The following is a 25,557-nucleotide window of genomic DNA, read 5'->3' on the forward strand; positions in this document are numbered from 1 at the left end:
TATTGGACTGCCAGGGGTGTAAAGAATACCCAGAAATTATACTTAAGTGAAAGTATGGGTACCGTCTCAAAATCTTACTCAAGTAAAAGTCAAAGTATCTGGCTAAAAACACACTTGAGTAAAAGTAAAAAAGTTTCTACTTTTAAATGTACTTAAGTACTAAAAAGTAAAAGTAAAAACTCTTTTTCTGACTGTCTATTTTTCTGATAGCAGGTGTTTAATCAAATATCCCTGCTTCTCTAGTCTTGCACAAGGACCAATCAGGATGGGTATGGGTGGGTTCATTTTCCAGGATTAATAATGTTAACGTTAGTTCGGCCAGAGAAACAAATAAACAAATATACTAATTAAAATAGTTGGACCTGTGAGATTTGTACTTTGTAGGTCTGCATTTTAAATGTAATGAGTAAAAAGTAGGGATGTCCGATATTATCGGCCGACCAATATTATCGGCCGATATCGGCAGTAAAATGTGATATCGGAAAATATCGGTATCGGTTTAAAAAAAGAAAAAAACAATAACAATATTTGTTATATATATATCCAGTGAAATTATTAGTTACCTGAAATTATTCAGTTTTTTGGACGGGGAAACCCTGCATATATCGGTATCGGTTGATATCGGTTGATATCGGTATCGGAAATTAAGAGTTGGACAATATCGGAATATCGGTATCGGTAAAAAAGCCAATATCGAGCATCCCTAGTAAAAAGTATGTATTTTTTCTCTGAAATGTAATTGAGTAAAAGTATACAAACCTAATAATAATCGAGTAAAGTACAAATCCCCCAAAACAGTACTTAAGTATTGTAACAAAGTACAATTACTCAAGTACTTTACACCCCTGGAACTCATGCACGCTCACACACACACCATTCCATCGCATTGAGTAAACACAACAGGTATCCTATCAGCTCTTAAACATTTGAATTTAAGAGAGCCTGGTCCAGTCCTTCCAGGATCCCTCACCTTGTTAGCCTGGATGAGGTGGAAGTCCTTCCCGTACACTCTGTAGCCGTGCTCAAAGTTCCGACTCTCCTCTTCACTCCAGGCACACAGCTCTTCTGCAGGCAGGGGAGAGCGGGGAATCAAGGAGGGGGACGAGCCCGACAGCCTGCCAAACTCACAGCACTGGCATGTCTCCACGAGTAAATCAATTCATGAATATTAATGCAAACTGGCCATGCCAAGAGGAGATGGAAATGAGTTTATTAGCTGTAAATTACAATATTTCAGTCATTACCATTGACGGGGAGCAATTGATAGCATCAGGAAAAGTGGTATTAAAGTGGTAGAGGGAACAAAAGAATAGCAGCAGGAGTTCAAGTTCAAGTTCAAGTTCCTTTTATTGCCACACGGCCAGGCCGGTGGAATTCGAGCACGGTGCAGGTGGTAGCTGCGACAATACACCACAGTCCACAAAGACATAAGAAGACACATGGAACATAACATGACATAAACATAACATAACATAACATAACAGCAGGGGGTAAAATTAGGAGGAGTTGGAGTTAAGTAGTTGTATGGCCTTGGGGAAGAAACTGTTGTTGAACCTAACCGTGCGACTGCCCAGTGACCTGAACCTCCTACCAGAGGGGAGGTGTTGGAAGAGGTGATGAGCTGGGTGCAGGGGGTCACTGATGATTTTGTGTGCGCGTGTGATGGTGTGATGTTTGTGTATGGAGTCCAGGGTGGGGAGTTTGCAGTTAATGATTTTGGATGCCCTTATGATGATCCTGTCTAGTCTGTGTAGTGTGGTGTTTGGGTGTGTTGCCGTACCATACAGTGATGGAGAGTGAAATGATGTTTTGTATAATGGCTGTGTAGAATTGTATCATTAAAGTCTTCCTAACCTTGTACTTCTTGAGTTGTCTCAAGTGAAATAATCTTTGATTGGCTGTTTTAAGTAGATGAGTGGTGTGGTGATCCCAGTTGAGTTTATTGCTGATGTGTGTTCCTAAGTATTTGAATGTGTCTGTGGCTGAAATGGGTTGATTATTGATGAGCATGGGTGTTTTAGTGGGTGTGATTTTCCAAAAGTCAATGATGAGTTCAACGGTCTTTGCTTTCGTTGAGTATGAGGTTGTGTTTTCTGCACCATGTTAGTGCGTGTCTTACCGCTGAATACTCTCCCGTTAAAGCGCAATCGTCTCAGCGCCTCTTCTGCATTGAAGTTGCATTTAACCAACTCATACAAGGCCTGGAAACAACACAACAGGGAGGGAGAATTGCAGAAAAAGACAGAATCAGAAAGAGATTACAAAAAATTATGAAAAGAAAACATGTATTCAATGTCTAGAAGTTCCTGTGTACAGAGTACAGCACCCTAAAACACAATGTAAACTGACAAACCATTCATGAAAGATGGTCCCCTGTGTGGAAGATGTGATAAATACACTCACATCTAGTATGGGTGTGATAGTACATGTTCTGTCTTTGGTGGTGTCTCCTTGTATGGATGTATGATAGTACTGTTCAGTCTCATCTTGTATGATAGTACAATTGAGTGTAATCTAGTTACTGTATCTTGTATGGATGTATGATAGTACTGTTCAGTGTCATCTTGTTACTGTATCTTGTATGGATGTATGATAGTACTGTTCAGTGTCATCTTGTTACTGTATCTTGTATGGATGTATGCTAGTACTGTTCAGTGTCATCTTGTTACTGTATCTTGTATGGATGTATGATAGTACTGTTCAGTGTCATCTTGTTACTGTATCTTGTATGGATGTATGATAGTACTGTTCAGTGTCATCTTGTTACTGTATCTTGTATGGATGTATGATAGTACTGTTCAGTGTCATCTAGTTACTGTATCTTGTATGGATGTATGATAGTACTGTTCAGTGTCATCTTGTTACTGTATCTTGTATGGATGTATGATAGTACTGTTCAGTGTCATCTTGTTACTGTATCTTGTATGGATGTATGATAGTACTGTTCAGTGTCATCTTGTTACTGTATCTTGTATGGATGTATGCTAGTACTGTTCAGTGTAATCTAGTTACTGTATCTTGTATGGATGTATGATAGTACTGTTCAGTGTAATCTAGTTACTGTATCTTGTATGGATGTATGATAGTACTGTTCAGTGTCATCTTGTTACTGTATCTTGTATGGATGTATGCTACAGTAGTACTGTTCAGTGTCATCTAGTTACTGTATCTTGTATGGATGTATGATACAGAGCCTCTCTATTAAGATATACAGAACATCTCTATATATATATATTTTAAGATATACTGAGCCTCTCTCTATATATGTATTAAGATATACAGAGCCTCTTTATATGTATTAAGATATACAGAGCCTCTCTATATGTATTAAGATATACTGAGCCTCTCTCTATATATGTATTAAGATATACAGAGCCTCTCTATATGTATTAAGATATACTGAGCCTCTCTCTATATATGTATTAAGATATACAGAGCCTCTCTCTCTCTCTCTCTTATTTGAGGCCATTACTATGTTTTTTTTCCTTTATTTTATTGTTTTGTTGTTATCCAAAAGTCCCCTCATTCTACACCCCCCCCCTCTCATTTATCTCCACCCTCTCTCTCTCTCTCTCTCTCTCTCTCTCTCTCTCTCTCTCTCTCTCTCTCTCTCTCTCTCTCTCTCTCTCTCTCTCTCTCTCTCTCTCTCTCTCTCTCTCTCTCTCTCTCTCTCTCTCTCTCTCTCTCTCTCTCTCTCTCTCTCTCTCTCTCTCTCTCTCTCTGGCCTTTGCTTTGGATTACATAGGATATGGAGATGACAGTTGACAAAAGATCTCCAACCTTTGTCAATCAAGTTGTACATGTTTTAATTGATTGTTATCCTTACTCGTCTTATTGTTGTGATTTTATATGCCTTTTTTGTGTGTGCTTAACTCTGTATGTACACTCGACGTTACTGTAAATGAGGGAAACCTCAGTTGCCTTTCAAGTTTAAATAAAGGTTTGAAATTGAAATTGATTGATATTTTCTATTGGCCGGCCTGTTGTCTCAGTCACTGTCTCCTGCTACAGGTGAGACAGTACCTTGTCTCATAGTGTCTCCTGCTACAGGTGTGACAGTACCTTGTCTCAGTGTCTCCTGCTACAGGTGTGACAGTACCTTGTCTCATAGTGTCTCCTGCTACAGGTGTGACAGTACCTTGTCTCATAGTGTCTCCTGCTACAGGTGTGACAGTACCTGGTCTCATAGTGTCTCCTGCTACAGGTGTGACAGTACCTTGTCTCATAGTGTCTCCTGCTACAGGTGTGACAGTACCTTGTCTCATAGTGTCTCCTGCTACAGGTGTGACAGTACCTCGTCTCATAGTGTCTCCTGCTACAGGTGTGACAGTACCTTGACTCAGTGTCTCCTGCTACAGGTGTGACAGTACCGTGTCTCATAGTGTCTCCTGCTACAGGTGTGACAGTACCTTGTCTCATAGTGTCTCCTGCTACAGGTGTGACAGTACCTTGTCTCATAGTGTCTCCTGCTACAGGTGTGACAGTACCTTGTCTCATAGTGTCTCCTGCTACAGGTGTGACAGTACCTCGTCTCAGTGTCTCCTGCTACAGGTGTGACAGTACCTCGTCTCATAGTGTCTCCTGCTACAGGTGTGACAGTACCTCGTCTCATAGTGTCTCCTGCTACAGGTGTGACAGTACCTCGTCTCAGTATCTCCTGCTACAGGTGTGACAGTACCTGGTCTCATAGTGTCTCCTGCTACAGGTGTGACAGTACCTCGTCTCAGTATCTCCTGCTACAGGTGTGACAGTACCTCGTCTCATAGTGTCTCCTGCTACAGGTGTGACAGTACCTCGTCTCATAGTGTCTCCTGCTACAGGTGTGACAGTACCTTGACTCAGTGTCTCCTGCTACAGGTGTGACAGTACCGTGTCTCATAGTGTCTCCTGCTACAGGTGTGACAGTACCTTGACTCAGTGTCTCCTGCTACAGGTGTGACAGTACCTTGTCTCATAGTGTCTCCTGCTACAGGTGTGACAGTACCTTGTCTCATAGTGTCTCCTGCTACAGGTGTGACAGTACCTTGTCTCATAGTGTCTCCTGCTACAGGTGTGACAGTACCTTGTCTCATAGTGTCTCCTGCTACAGGTGTGACAGTACCTCGTCTCAGTATCTCCTGCTACAGGTGTGACAGTACCTCGTCTCATAGTGTCTCCTGCTACAGGTGTGACAGTACCTCGTCTCATAGTGTCTCCTGCTACAGGTGTGACAGTACCGTGTCTCAGTGTCTCCTGCTACAGGTGTGACAGTACCGTGTCTCAGTGTCTCCTGCTACAGGTGTGACAGTACCGTGTCTCAGTGTCTCCTGCTACAGGTGTGACAGTACCTTGTCTCAGTGTCTCCTGCTACAGGTGTGACAGTACCTTGTCTCATAGTGTCTCCTGCTACAGGTGTGACAGTACCTTGTCTCATAGTGTCTCCTGCTACAGGTGTGACAGTACCTCGTCTCATAGTGTCTCCTGCTACAGGTGTGACAGTACCTTGACGCAGTGTCTCCTGCTACAGGTGTGACAGTACCTTGTCTCATGGTGTCTCCTGCTACAGGTGTGACAGTACCTGGTCTCATAGTGTCTCCTGCTACAGGTGTGACAGTACCTCGTCTCATAGTGTCTCCTGCTACAGGTGTGACAGTACCTCGTCTCATAGTGTCTCCTGCTACAGGTGTGACAGTACCTCGTCTCATAGCGTCTCCTGCTACAGGTGTGACAGTACCTCGTCTCATAGTGTCTCCTGCTACAGGTGTGACAGTACCTTGACTCATAGTGTCCCCTGCTACAGGTGTGACAGTACCGTGTCTCAGTGTCTCCTGCTACAGGTGTGACAGTACCTTGTTGTCTCATAGTCTCCTGCTACAGGTGTGACAGTACAGTGTCTCATAGCGTCTCCTGCTACAGGTGTGACAGTGCCATGTCTCAGTGTCTCCTGCTACAGGTGTGACAGTACCTTGTCTCAGTGTCTCCTGCTACAGGTGTGACAGTACCATGTCTCATAGTGTCTCCTGCTACAGGTGTGACAGTACCTGCTCGTTGTCTCGGACTGTCTCCCCTGGTGTGGGTGACTGTGCTGCCCCCTTCTGGCCACCAGGTGTCTGTGCGCTCAGTAGGAACTTCTCCACGGTCTGGACAGGCAGAGGCCCTGGGCTCCACAGCAGCTGGTCCTCATTGTCATACGCTGGAGACAGAGGGAGGGGTTGGGAAAGAGAGGGATGGGGTTGGGAGAGAGAGGAGGGGTTGGGAGAGAGAGGGGGATGGGGTTGGGGGAGAGAGAGGGATGGGGTTGGGAGAGAGACAGGGATGGGGTTGGGGGAGAGAGGGGGATGGGGTTGGGGGAGAGAGGGAGGGTTGGGAGAGAGAGGAGGGGTTGGAAGAGAGAGGAGGGGTTGGGGGAGAGAGAGGGGGGGTTGGGAGAGAGAGGAGGGGTTGGGGGAGAGAGAGGAGGGGTTGGGACAGAAGGATGGGGTTGGGAGAGAGAGGGATGGGGTTGGGAGAGAGAGGGAGGGTTGGGAGAGAGAGGGGTTGGGAGAGAGAGGGGTTGGGAGAGAGAGGAGGGGTTGGGACAGAGGGATGGGGTTGGGAGAGAGAGGGATGGGGTTGGGAGAGAGAGGGAGGGTTGGGAGAGAGAGGAGGGGTTGGGGGAGAGAGATGGGGGGTTGGGAGAGAGAGGAGGGGTTGAGAGAGGGGTGGGGAGAGAGAGGAGGGGTTGGGAGAGAGAGGAGGGGTTGGGAGAGAGGGAGGGGTTGGGAGAGAGGGAGGGGTTGGGAGAGAGAGGGGTTGGGGGAGAGAGGGAAGGGTTGGAAGAGAGAGGAGGGGTTGGGGGAGAGGGATGGGGTTGGGAGAGAGAGGGAGGGGTTGAGAGAGAGAGGGGTTGGGGGACAGAGGGAGGGGGTGGGACAGAGGGAGGGGGTGGGAGAGAGAGGGGTTGGGAGAGAGAGGAGGGATTTAATTGAATGGTTCATGAATGCAATAGTTTCAAGTTTCTTTAATAGTTGTCATACAGAAGTACAGAATACTTTCATACAAAATGCTTCTTACTGTTACGCTCCAGAGACTGTGCTAGACAAGATAGTATCAAATAACATAGTATAGCATGTAATTTAGAAGAAGAAAATGAGGTCACAGTGTTCGGTATAGACATATGTACAATGTTCTGAGTTACCATATAATATACAATACTATGCAGTGTACTAATGTACAGTACTATATAGTGCAAAGCAGAAATGGGATGAGGTACAATTTAGGTACAATTTACAGTAAGGTGTACGAGTTGTAGTGCAATCCTTCATCAATAAATATAAAGTGTGGGGAGTGGGTGCTACAGTGTGTTTGTTTAAAGTGGGTGTGTGCTATAAAGTGTGTGGAGTGGGTGCTACAGTGTGTTTGTTTAAAGTGAGTGTGTGCGTGTGGATGTGTGTGCTATGTGCGTTTGGTGGTTGTTGTTGTGTAGTGTTCATTGTTCGTTTAGCAGCCTGATGGCCTGGGGATAGAAGCTTCTTCTGAGTCTTTCTGTGCTCGCCTTGAGACTCCGGTATCGCTTGCCTGACCGCAGCAGTTCAAAGAGGCAGTTGTTCGGGTGACTGGAGTCTTTAATGATTCTCTTAGCCTTGCCCTTGCAACGCTTGTTGTAAATGTTCTGGAGGGTGGGGAGCCCCCCTCCAATTGTGCGTTCGGCTGAACGTGTCACTCTTTGTAGTCTGCTTCGGTCTTGTGCAGTGCTATTCCCAAACCAGGAGGTGATGTTGCCAGTCAAGATGCTCTCTATTGTACATGAGTAGAAGTTCTTAAGGATCTTCTGACTGACTTGGAACTTCCTTAGGCTTAGGCGCCTGAGGAAGTAGAGGCGTTGTCGTGCCTTCTTCACAACACTGTCAATGTGTGTGGTCCATGTCAAGTCCTCGGATATGTAGGCTCCGAGGTACTTAAAGCTGTTGACTCTCTCAACCGGTGCCCCGGTTGAGGCACAGGTATTTGTATTTCACTTGTAAAGAAAGGTTTGGATTCTCTCCTTCTCCAGAGACGGCACGGCGCCTTCTGCCCCTAATGTGTGTTCTGCCTACTTTTGACCGGCCATCTCGTTTGGCCAAATAGCAAACATTCTAAATGCAAACATTAAATACTTAACGTACAAACATGAAACTGTTATAACATAAGAGATTAGCTGGGAAATCTTTTTTTTGCAAAGGTATTTCACCTACAATACGAGGCTGTTTCGGGCATTGGCACATTGTAAAGTGTTGCCTGAGAGCTGATTACAGGAGTCTAGCTTTGTGTGGTAGTGCCCTCTTGCGTTTATGTTTACCCTCATTGATTTTAATGGGATTATGGAAATTAATTCAAATAAAATACTTGTGAAAGATATTAATTTCAGGTCCTGGGCCTACAGTCGGAGTTTCATCCAAATCGGATCAGAACTGTAGCAGTTATGGTGGTTGCAGACAGCAATACCCTTTTGTGTGCGCAGATACACCCTATACTTTGGTGCTGTATAATAATTTACAATATCTCTGTGTGGATTTACTCTGATTTATGTCTTTGTGACAACGGTATGATAATCTATTTGTTTTTTCCATTTTCATGCAGCAAAGAGCAGATCAGATCTAAACTGGTAGTGTAAACTGAGCTGACTCAGAGGGGGGATAAAGCATTTTGGGGGCTTACCTCTAAGGGCTGAGGGGAGGAGTCTTACCTCTCTCCTGAAAGGTGTAAGGGCTGAGGGGAGGAGTCTTACCTCTCTCCTGAAAGGTGTAAGGGCTGAGGGGAGGAGTCTTACCTCTCTCCTGAAAGGTGTAAGGGCTGAGGGGAGGAGTCTTACCTCTATCCTGAAAGGTGTAAGGGCTGAGGGGAGGAGTCTTACCTCTCTCCTGAAAGGTGTAAGGGCTGAGGGGAGGAGTCTTACCTCTATCCTGAAAGGTGTAAGGACTGAGGGGAGGAGTCTTACCTCTCTCCTGAAAGGTGTAAGGGCTGAGGGGAGGAGTCTTACCTCTATCCTGAAAGGTGTAAGAACTGAGGGGAGGAGTCTTACCTCTCTCCTGAAAGGTGTAAGGGCTGAGGGGAGGAGTCTTACCTCTATCCTGAAAGGTGTAAGAACTGAGGGGAGGAGTCTTACCTCTATCCTGAAAGGTGTAAGGGCTGAGGGGAGGAGTCTTACCTCTCTCCTGAAAGGTGTAAGAACTGAGGGGAGGAGTCTTACCTCTCTCCTGAAAGGTGTAAGGGCTGAGGGGAGGAGTCTTACCTCTCTCCTGAAAGGTGTAAGAACTGAGGGGAGGAGTCTTACCTCTCTCCTGAAAGGTGTAAGGGCTGAGGGGAGGAGTCTTACCTCTCTCCTGAAAGGTGTAAGAACTGAGGGGAGGAGTCTTACCTCTATCCTGAAAGGTGTAAGAACTGAGGGGAGGAGTCTTACCTCTCTCCTGAAAGGTGTAAGAACTGAGGGGAGGAGTCTTACCTCTATCCTGAAAGGTGTAAGAACTGAGGGGAGGAGTCTTACCTCTCTCCTGAAAGGTGTAAGGGCTGAGGGGAGGAGTCTTACCTCTCTCCTGAAAGGTGTAAGAACTGAGGGGAGGAGTCTTACCTCTATCCTGAAAGGTGTAAGGGCTGAGGGGAGGAGTCTTACCTCTATCCTGAAAGGTGTAAGAACTGAGGGGAGGAGTCTTACCTCTCTCCTGAAAGGTGTAAGGGCTGAGGGGAGGAGTCTTACCTCTCTCCTGAAAGGTGTAAGGGCTGAGGGGAGGGATCTTGGCCTGGTACATAGCGCCCACCATGATGTCCTGAGGAGGGAGTCAAACACAGAGTCAGCCAGGAACCGTCAACCACAGAACCAAATACTAGGGGTGTAACGATGCATAGATTAATCAAAATGCATCGATTCTAATGTGACGATTCAACTGCATCGATTTGAATATGTTAGAATCGATTATAATATAAACTAGACAATTCCGCGTGGGGAAATTGTGAAAGTGTGGGTGATGCCTGTGCACCGCCGGCCAACAGGAGAGGGTCTGTATTGTCTCTGTATTGTCTCTTTCCACAGCAAAACGGTAGGCAAGGCACCTTGGTTGAGAAATGCAGGCTTCAATCTATGTTGTTTAGTCTATTTTACTGCCGTGGAGTAGGCCTTTTATGATGGAGATTGAGACATATCCTCTTATCCTCTTATAATGAGACATATCCTCTTATAATGTGTACTTGTTTTGTTGTGTTTTTGTATGTGTCCTTTATTTATTTTGTTGTTGTTGTTGTGTTATGTATTACATTGCACAAAATGTGGGACCCTCTCGAAAACGAGATACTGTATCTCAATGTGGTTTTCCCAATAAAATAATTTCAATATCTGTTCAGTAATGTTTCAAGATGCACAATGAGATCTTCTGTGAGAATTGTTGAATAGATACACAACTGTTCTAGAATGTTCGATTATGACATCATACTGTGACATCAAAACATAGTGTGACATCACAAATGTTCTAGAATGTTCTATTATGACATCATACTGTGACATCTCAAATGTTCTATAATGTTTGATTATGACATCATACTGTGACATCACAAATGTTCTCGAATGTTCTATTTATGACATCATTCTGTGACATCACAAATGTTCTAGAATGTTCTATTATGACAACGCAACATGTTTGAGTTCCATTTGAATAATATAAATAATATGTTTGGTAAGGCTGTCCCCGAAGCCTGTTTTTGGGATTCAAACTTGGTCAGGGTTCTTCGAACAGATGTTCGAAGCTTCGTTTTTATTCGAAGTATTCACTTTTCTTTTTATCCTCAAACTAAATCCTCACTTTGAGGGTTGTCAACTGTGAACCTGAATTAACATTCAGTATTCAAGTACAACAGCTAGCTAGCCGCTGTGGACACTCACCTTTCCACAGCAAAACGCTTGGCAAGGCATCTTGGTCTAGAAATGCAGGCTTCAATCTATGTTGTTTAGTCTATCTGTTCAGTACTGTTCAGTACCGTTTCAAGATGCACAATGAGATATTATGATAATTGTTGAATATATATAGAACACACATGTTCTAGAATGTTCTATTATCACATTATACCGTGACATCACAAATGTTCTAGAATGTTCTATTATGACAACGCAACATGTTTGAGTTCACGATAATGCAGTGTGCCCTGTGGCTGAACGGTGCATTTATTTTTATTTTTTTACTTTCAATGGAGTTTCCAGTTAGCTGGATTCTGGATGTGCAGCCTGTAGCTTGGAATACGTTTTGGATCACGGATTTCACTATGCAATAAGGGGATTTATCATCAGCCAATGGACATATCGATCTACCAGATGGCGATAATGGGGAAATGCTCGGGGGGATCCAACCGGCTCATGGTAAGATCTTTTTCACGTAAATTACAGCCCGATCGAGCCTTGTTATGATACTCAACCAGGCGACCAGCGTATGTGGCTACTTAGACGAACACGGTTATTGGTAATCAATAATAAGAAACAACATCGTCGTCCCCCCCCCCCCTTTCATGCATACATGCTTGAGGATCGTGCCGATCATATGCAGTTTGAGTTTTAACTGTAGCTTATGTATAACGGAAATGCCATTGGATATAACGTTAGTAGCTATTAGCCCTTTATCTAGCCTTCCAGGAAATATCCTAGCCGGAATCCCGTATAACGCTTATATTCACGGCGCTATAAAATGAGAACGTATTGATGAATTTTTTTTTCTTTAAGCCATTTTGAAGGGACGGTTTATGGTCTCAATTGACAATGAGAATGGACAGATAGCAATACTATAAAGTATAGATTTAGCTCTACAAACAGCCCCAAGTCTGTTTACATATGCTGGTCGTCTTGAGTGATATTAGACGCATCCCAGTGGCTGCCAATGTGTTAATATGTTTGGTAAGGCTGTCCCCGAAGCCTGTTTTTGGGATTCAAACTTCGTCAGGGTTCTTCGAACGGACGTTCGAACCTTCGTTTTTAATAAAAAAAATTCAAAAATTGAATTCTTTATTTTTTTATATCCTCAAACAAAATCCTCAATTTGAATAAAGTGATTCAAACTTCGTCAGCGTTTTTCGAACGGACGCTCGAACCTTCGTTTTTAATAAAAAAAATAATAATAATAATAATTCAAATTTTTTTGTATCCTCAAACTAAATCCTCAATTTGAATAAAGTGATTAATCTGATTAAATGAGTCTTCTTTTTTTATCATTTTGTTAGTGATGTAATCAAAAATAACAACAACAATAATAAACGATTGGTAAACACTCTGATTAACACTTTGTGCGCCATTCACGTCGTACAACGGGTTTCAAGTTCATGTGAATTCTGCCAGATCACGGCGTACGACGTTATTGTGATCATATTTCATATTTTCGCCATGGTATTCATATTTCACTCACGGAGCCTTGTCTGATGCTGTGGGACTCGGCACAACTCTGCAACGCTTCAACACTGCCACCTGGTGGATGATCGGCGAGTTGCCAAACCGGATATGCCGGTTGCATATCGGTGCGTCTCCTAAATCCGTCCGGCCACTCGCATATCATCCCAGGACTCTAGCCACACACCGTGGATATGGATCGCTGCCATAACTCAATAATCCACATGATTTGGGCGTGTATTAGTATTATACAAATCGGAAATGGATCACCTCGATCCCCATCAAATAACTGGGATCTGTTTGCTCCAGTATCATCGCCCAACGGTAAGAGGAGGCTGCCGTGACTTTCAGCGTTTTTGTTTATCATTATCGATGCAAACTGATCTGATCTATATATCACCCATACTACATGAAGCATTTAACGACAATCACGGAATTATAAACGACCCCCCCCCGTTCACCCGCGCATGATCAGTCATAACGTTTAGGACCATGTACAGTTGAAATTTTTAATATAGCTTGGATCGGTATCAAATGGCATTTGATAATCTATATAATGCATTTGTGCCTATATCTCACGTTCTAGGAATTACTGCAGAAAACGATAAAAACATATTTATATTTTAGACGGTATTTTTGTATGTGTGAATGAAAAAGTAAACCGTTCCTACATTCTGAACGATAATCGATGTTGAATGGGCCATAGTAATGTCAATTTAGCAATACAATTTAAAAAGTTATAGCCCTGCAAAGAAGGTAAACATCTCCATAGGCTTAGACTGGTGGCAGTGATCAAACATGGATGGATATAAGCGTGGCAGTTAATGTGTTAACCAAAACACTTAAAAGAAAACTGGATGAATTATTATAATAACTAGACAATTCCGCGCGGGGAAATTGTGAAAGTGTGGGTGATGCGCCATTCTGAAATGCGGATCTGTTCTGTGTTTCTTGATTATATATTGCTTCATATGTTCCCTGTGCTTTTTTCTGAAAATGTCATCAATCTGGTACTTCTTCTTCATCGTCTGCTTGTGCTTATGCTGAAATTGTTCAACAGTCTTGTACTTCCGCACCATCACCTGCTTCATCGACTGCTTGTGCTTATGCTGAAACCGTTCATCAGTCTTGTACTTCTGCACCATCACCTGCTTCATTGTCTGCCGAAATTGTTCAACAGTCCCGTACTTCTGCATCATCAACTCCTTCATTGTCTCCTGCTTCTGATTAAATTTGTTATCAGTCTTGTATCTCTCAGTTATCAACTCCCTCTGTTTCAGCCTATATTTTTCATTATTCTGGTACTTCTCGATTATGGTTTGCTGCTTCCTCTTCCTGAACTCTTTATCTGTTCTATATCTCTGTCTCTCAGATATTTTCTTTTTGGGAGCTTCAGACAGTTTACCAGACATCTGTGGAGCCTCTTCCTTTACATGTGTGGATGGTGCATTGACTGACTGCAGACAATGTTTGCTGGTTGGGAGTCCAAATTCGGTTTTGGGTCTGACAGTTGGTGTCACCGTCACATCCACAGACCTTTTGTCGTGCAGATCCGGTTGCACTTGTTGGGATGGCAAATGGTCTGACAGAGCCTTTGCAGGTACAAATGTCACTGGCATGAAGTCAAACGGCATATTGTCAATATTCTGGGAGTGCAGCAAGGTATTCAGGTGGCGTTGTTTTGCAGCACAAGACCTCTTCCCCCGGCGTGGCATGATGTTCTCACTAAATGATTGTGAAAATTGTGAAAGTGTGGGTGATGCCTCTATTATGACATCATACTGTGACATCACAAATGTTCTAGAATGTTCTATTATGACATCATGCTGTGACATCACAACTGTCCTATTATGACATCATACTGTGACATCACACTGTGCCATTGATTCCTTCCTAATTTAGCCAAACAGTGCGGTGAAACTTTCCAAAAAGTAATAGCAACTCAAGTTGGAGCAAGCCGGTCGTTTTGATACATTACACTTGTGTGTGGTGTGAAAGCTCTGGCAGGATTTACTGGACAAAAATCGGCGGAATAATAAAGAAGAATAAATAAATGAGACAATTCCGCACGGGGGAAATTGTAAAAGTGTGGGTGACGCCTGTGCACCGCCGGCCAACGGGAGAGGGTCTCTCGCGAGTCTCTATGACAAACGGTTCAAAAGATACAAAAAGGGGGTGTGGCCTAAGGATCGGGGGAGTGGTCAACATAAGACCAATGAAAGAGGATATCCCTACTTAGTACAATGGCACAACCCGCAAGTCTCTACGACAAACGGTTCAAAAGATACAAAAAGGGGGGGCGGCCTAAGGACGTGGTCAATATAGACCAATGAAAGAGGATATCCCTACTGAGTACAATGGTACAACCGGAGAGTCTCTATGACAAACGGTTCAAAAGATACAAAAAGGGGGTGTGGCCTAATGATCGGGGGAGTGGTCAACATAGACCAATGAAAGAGGATATCCCTACTGAGTACAATGGCACAACCCGCAAGTGTCTACGAAAAACGGTTCAAAAGATACAAAAAGGGGGCGGGCCTAATGATAATGGGGAGGGGCCGAACCAAGGGGGCGTGGTCAACATAGACCAATGAAAAAGGACATCCCTACTGAGTACAATGACACAACCTGCAAGTTTCTACGACAAACGGTTCAAAAGATACACAAAGGGGGAGGAGCCAAACTATGGGCATGGTCAACATAGACCAATGAAAGAAGACATCCCTACTGAGTACAATAGCACAACCCGCAAGTGTCTACGACAAACGGTTCAAAAGATACAAAAAGGGGGCGGGCCTAATGATAATGGGGAGGTGCCGAACCAAGGGGGCGTGGTAAACATAGTCCAATGAAAGAGGACATCCATACTGAGTACAATGACACAACCCGCAAGTCTCTACGACAAACGGTTAAAAAGATACACAAAGGGGGAGGAGCCAAACTATGGGCACGGTCAAATGTTGTGGAATGTCACGTTACTGGACAGAGGTGCAGGGCTATGAAGATATGAACTCATACTAGGCCAGGAAGGAGTGGGTCGAGGGTTAAGATATGTCAGCTAAGGGTTATTCAGCACAACTGAATAACAAATAATAAGAATGTCCCAGAGTGAACTAACAGAAGCGTCGAGAAGAAGCTTTTGCTAAACAACTGACCAACACACACATAGTCGCAGAAAGCACATGCACATTGATTGCAACATCAATGTGGCCAGACAGCATACGCAGTCGAAAAGATTGCCAAAACCATATGCAGTTGGAAATTGAAAGATTTGTCGAAAACAGAACCATTAACACATCCACCGCCATCCACGCTTTAAAGCGTTATTGCCCGCCATGCTTTGACCGCCAGATCTCGCTGTACATCGTTATTGAGATCAATATAAAAAAATTTCGCCATGGCATTCATAATTCATATATACACCTCCGACGCTGCAGCTGGACCCTAAAAGTGAAGGCAACGACGGCTCAATACCGCCGCCTGGTGGATGGTCGGGCGAGTTACACTCGGAACAACAGGAAGTGGCCGGTGTGCGTCGATTAAATTCATCCGGCCATCAGATATTGTCGCAAGGCTCCCGACAGACACTATGTACATAATGGATCGCTTTATAAACTTAATAATCGATATGATTTCGGCGTTTATTGCGACATACAAACCGGAAATGGACCTAGGCGATCGACGTCCTATACTTGGGATATTTCACCGCCAGTCTCTTTGACGCACGGTAAGAGGACACTAACGTTATTTTCAGCCCAATTGTTTATTCATTTCACTGCAAACCATCTGATCAATATATCACCCATACTACATAAAGCAGTTACTGATGATCGGGGAATTATAAACGACCCCCCCCCCCCTTTCCTCCGCGCATGATGAGGCATAATGTATACGATCATATACAGTTGCATTTTTTAATATAGCGTGTCTAGGGAATAAACGGCAATCGATAATCTATATGGCCAACCCGCGGCTCGCGAGCCGCATTCAGCTCTTTGCCCGTCAATGTGCAGCTCTTCCACCCATTTTTTTTTTTAATTTTTTTTTATGTCACTCATTCCACAAGGACGTATAATACAAATAATTTTTTTTTTAAATTGTCCATTTGCATGTTCTTGGTATCTGAATCTAGGGACATAATGGATCAGTGTCAGAAATAGTGTGTCTGTTACTAGGCTTGAGTAAATTGTAATGAACCAAAGGAGAATATCAATTCTATTTAAAAAAAATGTTTATCTTTGACTGTGAATAACACCATGCTAAAATTGACCAGACCTGAAAAATCTAAGCAAATGAATAAAGGGAAGATGATTAAACAGAAGGTTTTGTAGATACAGTACTGAATTCTGCCATCTTTTTTATAATGTAAATTTCTCCCCAATTTTTCATCATATTGCAACACCGTTTTTTGCAAGACGTTCACAGAAAGGTAGAGAAACTAACTGCGTTCTGTTTTATGGCAATAACGTTCAGGTTTGTGGGAGATAATCCCAAAAAATAAGAGAAATTAAAAAGTAAATCCAGAAGTCAGATGATTGACAGGGGCTGGTGTGAGCTGGGTAGGGTCGTTTTTCGAAATTTGAAAGCCCTGAGTCTCTTCCTTCAAAAGACTACACTCACTTTTGGATGTGCCACTTCCTCCTGTCAATATGCGCCGGTTTCCGACTCAATGCCCTGAGATTTCTATAATCTTATATTTCACTAATAACAGTTAAAATAATTGGTAAACAAACGTAATGCTGAAAATATACACTTTTACTGTATATCTCGGGCTTAAGAGGTTAACCCTGTGAGGCCCAAATTAAAGAGAAATTAGCAACTTCAGAGGCCAGAGGGTGGGACATATAAACACATTTACTATCAAATAGCATTGTGAGGCTGAACAACAGGACCAATTGACTATACATGTGCTTAAAGGGGAACTATCTTATAAATGGCCTTTTTCAGTGTTTACCATTGTTTCTTAGCTATGTGGACTTATATTAATAGGATATATGTCTCTAATTCTCATATTGGCGCATTCTTCCAATTCTCCTCTCACAATATTCACCCTCACTGAACTGAGTCATCTGAAAATGTGCATATCTGTGATGTCAGAGATTTCTCAGCTGCATAATAATTAAGATTAAGATCTTGAGGTAGAAAAATGCGGTTTTTAGTACTTGATTAGAAATACAAAACAATGCATTTAAAAAAAAAAAAAACCTAGGTGTTCCATAGACTCACAGGAATTGTGTAAAAGTGCCCAAATAGTGAAAGAAATAGTAAAATAGTTCCCCTTTAAATTTTTTTAAATAAACATTATTTTTTTAAATGGCTAAAAGTGATTTTGTAATTTTGCAACCGTGGGTCTCACAGGGTACTTTTAACCCTGTGAGGCCCAAATAAAAAAGACATTAGCAACTTCAGAGGCCAGAGGGTGAGACATATAAACACATGAAGGGTGCCGTGACTGAAAAAAAACGTTGAGAAAATTACTGTGGTACCACAAAGAGCCACACCATATACTATATGGTGTGGCTCTTTGTGGTACCACAGTAATTTTTGTGGCTCTTAGTCTCTGACTGGTTGGCCACCCCTGGTCTATGTTGTGTAGGTAATTATCACTTCATCTATAGGTTTCAAGTCCAATTTGTGATATTTACAAAGACGACACAGAGCTGAGTTCAATAAAAAATTAAATCCTGCGCAGCGAGAGATTTATTTGTCGACGGAACAGCCATTAGACAATACTCTGATTTTATTCATCACAAGACAACCTTTTTATACATGAATTTGTGTGTGTGTGTATATGTGTGTAAATGTGTCTGGGTGTCTCCTAGACTCGTGTTGCAATCCTTGTGGATGTGTGTATGTGTGTAAAATGTCTCTGCCTGTGTGTGGGTGTAGGCTTGTGTGGATGTGTGTGTGTGCTAACTATATTGCGCGTGCTTGTGAAAGTATGTGTGTGTGTAAGATGTGTAATACAATCCAATGTGGGTGTGTGTGCGTATATCTGGCCAACCAACCTTGGTGTGTGCTTGTGTGTCTGTGTGGACGCCAAGTCTCCTAAACTGCTCTATGTGGCAATAATGGTGTGTGTGTGTATGTGTATCCAATCCAATGTGAGTGTGTGTGTATCTGGCTCTGTGGTTGTGTGTGTGTGTGTAATTTGGTACCCAGAATACAAACGTATTCTTGGTGTGTATTTGTGTGTGTGTCATTTCTTCTTAACACATTCCCTGCCATTGGTTATATCCATCAATATAGCCAGTCTGCCACCACTGTAAGCATATGGAGATGTTCACCTTCTTTGCAGGGCTATAACTTTTTAAATTGTATTGCTAAATTGACATTACTATGGCCCATTCAACATCGATTATCTATCGTTCAGGATGTAGGAACGTTATACTTTTTCATTCATACATTCATACAAAAATACCTTCTAGAATATAAGTATGTTTTTATCGTTTTCTGCAGTAATTCCTAGAACGTGAGTTATAGGCCTAAAGTAGACCAATGAAAGAGGACATCCCTACTGAGTACAATGCCACAACCCGCAAGTCTCTACAACAAACAGTTCAAAAGATACAAAAAGGGGCGGGGCCAAATTATACGGGGGAGGGGCCGAACCAAGCGGTGTATACAATACCACAACCCGCAAGTCTCTATGACAAACGGTTCAAGAGATACACAAAGGGGGTGTGGCCTAAGGGGGTGTGGTCTAAGGATCGGGGGAGTGGTCAACATAGACCAATGAAAGAGGATATCCCTACTGAGTACAATGCCACAACCCGCAAGTCTCTACGACAAACGGTTCAAGAGATACACAAAGGGGGTGTGGCCTAAGGGGGTGTGGTCTAATGATCGGGGGAGTGGTCAACATAGACCAATGAAAGAGGACATCCCTACTGAGTACAATGACACAACCCACAAGTCTCTACGACAAACGGTTCAAGAGATACACAAAGGGGGTGTGTCCTAAGGGGGTGTGGTCTAATGATTGGGGGAGTGGTCAACATAGACCAATGAAAGAGGACATCCCTACTGAGTACAATGCCACAACCCACAAGTCTCTACGACAAACGGTTCAAAAGATACAAAAAGGGGCCATCAAGGGTTAACTCCCTGAGAGGTCATTGCCAGGTCAGCAGTACTGAGTTGATTGACAGCTCCCTCTGAGTCATGCACACCTGCTACCCCTAATTAAACTGATGCAATGACATGCACTTTGGTGCCAATGTCTTTCAATGAGGGCTGACGCATCCTTCAGTCTCACGATGATTCAAAGAAAACGATAAGAGATGAAGGTTAGTCACTTTAATATGAGCACTTGAAGGGTTATGTGAAGGGTTCTGTGCGATATTGTGTAATTCCGTCGACAATTGTGGCCTGGGTGGTGATCGGGAAACAAGGGGGGAAACGCTAAAAAAAATCTGGTTTTTGCTAAAGTGACAAAGCCAATCGTGTCTATGTGGAGCATAACTTTCAAACAAATGGTCATAAGTTGAGATAGAATCCTGAGTAGAATCCTTGGTATCCTGAGCATGTGAGCAGACCTGCATTGGCCGGGGCGTTGACTCACCTTACATCCATCATCGGTGGGAATGGAGCCGTCGTCCGAGTCTTCGTCTGAGGAGCTGACTCGCGTGTCTTTGTCGCCACCTGATAGAGGAGGAGGGGCTCAGATGAACACAAATGGCTACAGAGATGGGTCACTTTTTAAGCAAACCAGTTGAAGGACAAAATCCATCCAATACATTTTGGAACTCTCATAGTTAAAAAATAACATGTTGGATGTCGCTGATTACTGTTAGTTACTGTTAGTTACAGTTAGTTACTGTTAGTTACTGTTAGTTACAGTTAGTTACTGTTAGTCACTGTTAGTTACTGCTTAGATCGATAAATATCCGGTATGTTAGAATCGATTATAATCAAAATTTATCGGAATAAAAAAATAATGTTGTGTGTGTATAGTTTTTATTGACCTATAGTCCATTCATGCTGAGTGAATCAGTTCCCCCAGCCACATTTGTGTATTCAACATTTTTGGGGGAATTAACTGATAGAAAATGTATAAAAAATTTATCGAAAATCCATCGAATCGAATCGTGGTCAAATGAAGAGATTTCATGATGCATTGAATCGTTGCCTGAATAATCGTAATCGAATCGAATCGTTGTGAGGTCGCATCGTTAAACCCCTACTGATTACTGTTAGTTACTGTTATATAGTCGTACTGGCGAATCGCGTCCTGCTCTTCGCCATCGAGATATACCTCATCTCCAGTACCTAGTGTACTCCATCAACGAATAAAACAAATACACCCAGCACCTGCCAGGCCCCGCCCTAGTGACGTATTATATAGCACTAGGCGTGGTCACCACTCGCTCTTCCTCTATTTTCGTTTCCATCATGGCGGATGCTTGCACCCTGTGAAACTAGTTGTAATGAAAAGTTTAGAGAAATTACGCAATGTTGAGTGCTTACCGGAGATCTGCCTACCCCTGGAATCTTCGCGGCATGTTCTGACGGCGCTCGTATGGGTTCTGAGACTCTGCAGCGGGATTTCGATGCATCTCAGCGTTGAGTCTGTAGTCTCCTCGTCTTGTTGACAGCAGACAGAGGGACGGCGTGTGAGGTGTAGCTATCGAGCTACCTCACACAAGGTAGGATCTGCGCCACTGGGCATTAACGCTGGTGTTAGTATTGCTGCTTGTTGTTTGTTAGACAACCGAGTTGTATATCGGCGCCAGGGGCTGGATGTTTGGGTAAACGTCCCTCTGAGGTGGATGTTTCCCAGGCTGTCCTGGAGCGCGCTGCTAATACTAAATGCTATAATGCTGGGTCACTGTTCTACTGTTCCCCGCTGTGGGATGTCACTAGGCATGACAATGCTGGCGTTTGTGATGTGCTCGAGTTGTCCCGGGAGACAACCGAGTTGTGTATTGGCGCAAGCGGCGGGATATCTGGGTAAACGTTGTTGTTTTCCTTGTTATCCTGGAGCGCGCGGCTAACACTATGCTATGTTGGGCTACTGTTTCTGTTTTGTCTCCCTGCTGCGGGAATGTCTGTCTACACTACAGTCTTCCCTCCTCTTAACCATTCATGCTGATGGTCAATCGGTGTCTACTGGGGGAGTATTGCGGGGGGGCTTTGTTTACCTTTTCATGGGTAAATGGGCTGAGGTCTAGGGCTGGTGTGCTGTTTGTGAATATTATGAATGAATGCGGGACTGGTTCTCTGGTCCGCATCCCTTTAACGTTGTGTGCATGGGCTAGCCCATTCTACAGTATATTGGTGGTGTTAGTTCATTTATTCATTAACCCCTTCATGGTGCACACCACAGTGGAGGTTGCTGGTTGCAACCACCACTGGTGCTCCGTGTTAGCATCAGTCCTTTGCTTTTGACATGTTGAAACAGTGCCCCGCCCGGCCGACGCCATGAGGTGGGTCGGCCCGGCGAGTGGCTGGTGGGTTGTTAAAGCCTGTACCACCACGGTATGGAATTGGCAGCGATTAGTAACTGTGTTCGAATTGCTGTTTTTTCTGTAAAAAATTGTGTCTGGTGGCGGGGCCTGGGGTCCTCACCAGGGGGGTCCCCATGGGCAGTAGGCTGCCACATGTCACATTTTTCACCGACGTCTCCCTCACTGGAGACGCGTCGGGCCAACGCAGTAGGGGGCAGCTGGCAAGCCATGCTGCCCGGTCTGCGCTACGTTCAATGTGTTGGTATTGAAAGCGGTCCTTCTGGTCCTCAAACGGTGTTTGATCAGTATATCGACAGACAGCTCTCCACATCCCCGGCAGGGTGAATGTGGGTACAGGTGTGATGTCGCGGGGCGGTCCTCACCCTGACGGGTGGGGATTACGTCCGGACATAGTCAGGCAGGTCTGGGACCGATGCCGTGCCGCCTGGGATTCTTTCCCCCATACATCTGTTAGGTCAGTTGTTGGGGCGGGTACGTTGAGGAGCGCAGGTCCTTGATCCTGATTGCGCCGGACCGGGGCGCAGCTGTGTGGTTCCCGGTCCTGATCCAGCTCTTGGTATCCCCGTCATGGCCTGTTCCTTGGTCATCGCGGGCCCTCTCTCAAGCGCACGGGTCTCTGTGTTAGTTCCCTGTGCTGGGCCAGCCACTGATGGGTTGGCTGGTGAGAGGGTGAGTCTGGAGAGGATGGTACCATCCGGAACGCGCATGCTCCCTCCACTATCGCGGGTTACGCGGGTAGGTGGCGTATTTTCCAAGAGTGGTGTAAGGCCACCCTCTTGTGAAGCGTTACTGCTTGGCGCTCGGCGCCTTAAGCCGGTGAAACGTTCTCTGGCTCCGAGTTGGGATCTTCAATTGGTCCTCGGTCGGTTGTCCGAGGCCCCGTTTGAGCCTCTTGAGCAAGGCCTTTGGGACTGCGTTCCTGCTGGCCGTCACCTCCGCTAAGCACGTGGGTGAGCTCTGTGCTCTCTCGGTGCGGCCTGAGTGTCTGGCTATTCGTTTCGATAGCGGTGCCACTCTGAGGCCTAATCCAGTCTTCGTGCCAAAGAATATCCGGAGCTCTTTCCGCTCCAGGGATATTATGGTTCAGGCGTTCATCCGCCTCCTCACGCTAGTGAGTTGGAGGCGAGCCTTCACCTGTCATGTCCGGTCCGGGCTTGGGGATTTACCTCAGCCGTACTCAGGGCCTCAGGGCTACTGATCAACTTTTTGTCTGTTGCTGTGGCTCTCGCGCTGGTAAGGCACTGTCGAAACAGCGCCTGTCCCATTGGTTGTGCGAGGGCATTGCCCATTGCTACACGTTGGCTGGGCTGGCCCCCCCTGGGGGTGTCAGGGCGCGCTCCACTCGTGGGGTGGCGGCCTCTGCCGCCCTGCTGGGTGGGGCCTCGGTGGAGGACATCTGTGCTGCGGCTTCATGGTCCTCACCGGGTCCCTTCGTAAGGTTTTACCTCATGGACATGACCGGGGGTTCTGTCTCCCAGGCGGTTCTGAGGTCTGGAACCTCTCCTGCTTCCCGTCCTTCGGTGGGGTAGCAGGGGTGTGTGGGTGTGGGCCACAATGTGATGTGTCACACGTGGTCCCGCCTGTGCTGTGCGTTTAAGAGGTTCTAGTTCCCTCTTTTTCGCACTTGGGTGGAGTTGACTGCCGCCCCCTCTTCACTAGGAAGGAGGGGTGACGGGACTCCCCTCCCCCCTGATGTGGGCTTTCGGTGCCTCAGGGGGTGCATTTGTCGGTCCTCGCGTCTGCTCTGTCCCCATATCTCGATGGCGAAGAGCAGGACGCAATTCGCCAGTACGACTATATAACGATAGGTTATGTATATAACCTAGTTATAGGAGTACTGGCTGAGTGTCCTGCTCTTAGCTTGCCCTGAGGTCCCTTGGGGAAACTTTTCTTTTGGAAACGGTTTTCCGAGGAAGAGCGAGTGGTGACCACGCCTAGTGCTATATAGTACGTCACTAGGGCGGGGCCTGGCAGGTGCTGGGTGTATTTGTTTTATTCGTTGATGGAGTACACTAGGTACTGGAGATGAGGTATATCTCGATGGCGAAGAGCAGGACGCTCATATAACTAGGTTATATACATAACCTATCGTTAGTCACTGTTAGTTACTGTTAGTTACAGTTAGTTACCGTTATTCATTGTTAGTTACTGTTAGTCACTGTTAGTTACTGTTAGTTAGCTAGTTACTGTTAGTTAGTTAGTTAGTTAGTTACTGTTAGTTACCGTTAGTTACTGTTAGTCAGTTAGTCACTGTTAGTTACGGTTAGTCACTGTTAGTCAGTTAGTTACTGTTAGTTAGTTACTGTTAGTCACTGTTTGTTACAGTTAGTTTCAGTTAGTTACTGTTAGTCACTGTTAGTCACTGTTAGTCAGTGTTACTGTTAGTTACTGTTAGTTACTGTTAGTTAGTCACTGTTAGTTACTGTTAGTTACTGTTAGTTACTGTTAGTTACAGTTAGTCACTGTTAGTTACTGTTAGTCACTGTTAGTCACTTAGTCAGTTAGTTACTGTTAGTTACTGTTAGTCAGTTAGTTACTGTTAGTCAGTTAGTTACTGTTAGTTACTGTTAGTTACTGTCAGTCAGTTAGTTACTGTTAGTTACTGTTAGTCAGTTAGTTACTGTTAGTCAGTTAGTTACTGTTAGTTACTGTTAGTCAGTTAGTTACTGTTAGTTACTGTTAGTCAGTTAGTTACTTAGTTACTGTTAGTCAGTTAGTTACTGTTAGTCAGTTAGTTACTGTTAGTCAGTTAGTTACTGTTAGTCACTTAGTCAGTTAGTTACTGTTAGTCACTTAGTCAGTTAGTTACTGTTAGTCAGTTAGTTACTGTTAGTTACAGTTAGTTACTGTTAGTTACTGTTAGTCAGTTAGTTACTGTTAGTTACTGTTAGTTACAGTTAGTTACTGTTAGTCGTTAGTTACTGTTAGTCAGTTAGTTACTGTTAGTTACAGTTAGTCACTGTTAGTCACTGTTAGTCACTGTTAGTTGCTGTTAGTCAGTTAGTCACTGTTAGTCACCGTTAGTCACTGTTAGTTACTGTTAGTTACTGTTAGTCAGTTAGTTACTGTTAGTTACTGTTAGTCAGTTAGTTACGGTTAGTCACTTAGTCAGTTAGTTACTGTTAGTCACTTAGTCAGTTAGTTACGGTTAGTCAGTTAGTTACTGTTAGTTACAGTTAGTTACAGTTAGTTACTGTTAGTTACAGTTAGTTACTGTTAGTCACTGTTAGTTACTGTTAGTCACTGTTAGTTACTTTTAGTCACTGTTAGTTACTGTTAGTCACTGTTAGCCACTGTTAGTTACTGTTAGTTAGTTAGTTAGTTACTGTTAGTTACTGTTAGTTACCGTTAGTTACCGTTAGTTACTGTTAGTCACTGTTAGTCACTGTTAGTTACTGTTAGTCACTGTTAGTTACCGTTAGTTACCATTAGTTACCGTTAGTTACTGTTAGTTACCGTTATTCACTGTTAGTCACTGCTTAGAGAGCAGTGGCTGCCGCGTGAATATTAAAGGCAACCAACTTGTGTTCAGCGTTTCTCTGATTGGCCACACGGCCACGTGACCGCGCTGCCGCGCGGCAGAGAGTTGCGCCGCCCGCGGCAGCGGCCGTCTTCCGTTGTAGAATTGTTTACATCAGGGTGAACGCTGTTGTATTCGCAAATATGAGAGCCAGCAATACGCAGCTCCAGTGACACCCAGAGTTTCTAGTTACAGTAGTGACGCGTGAATCGAGA

At 44.3% G+C, this 25,557-nt stretch overlaps 1 protein-coding gene across 4 annotated transcripts in view; it reads right to left on the reverse strand.

The window, feature by feature from the left end:
• mier2 (mesoderm induction early response 1, family member 2) overlaps positions 1-25,557 on the reverse strand; it is a 114,221-nt gene that overhangs the window by 30,081 nt on the left and 58,583 nt on the right. For 3 of the 4 annotated variants that reach the window (XM_084310078.1, XM_084310076.1, XM_084310079.1), the window contains exons 5-9: positions 19,917-19,996; positions 9,692-9,761; positions 6,021-6,172; positions 2,120-2,201; positions 971-1,065 (exon numbers count right to left, since the gene is read on the reverse strand). In XM_084310078.1, coding sequence (XP_084166204.1) covers positions 971-1,065; positions 2,120-2,201; positions 6,021-6,172; positions 9,692-9,761; positions 19,917-19,996 — 479 coding nt within the window. The remainder of the gene's footprint in view (positions 1-970; positions 1,066-2,119; positions 2,202-6,020; positions 6,173-9,691; positions 9,762-19,916; positions 19,997-25,557) is intronic. The other variant, XM_084310077.1, reaches the window with a different exon arrangement.

Source organism: Notolepis coatsorum, assembly GCF_963971535.1.
Source record: "Notolepis coatsorum genome assembly, chromosome: 3".
Classification (NCBI taxonomy): Eukaryota; Metazoa; Chordata; class Actinopteri; order Aulopiformes; family Paralepididae; genus Notolepis; species Notolepis coatsorum.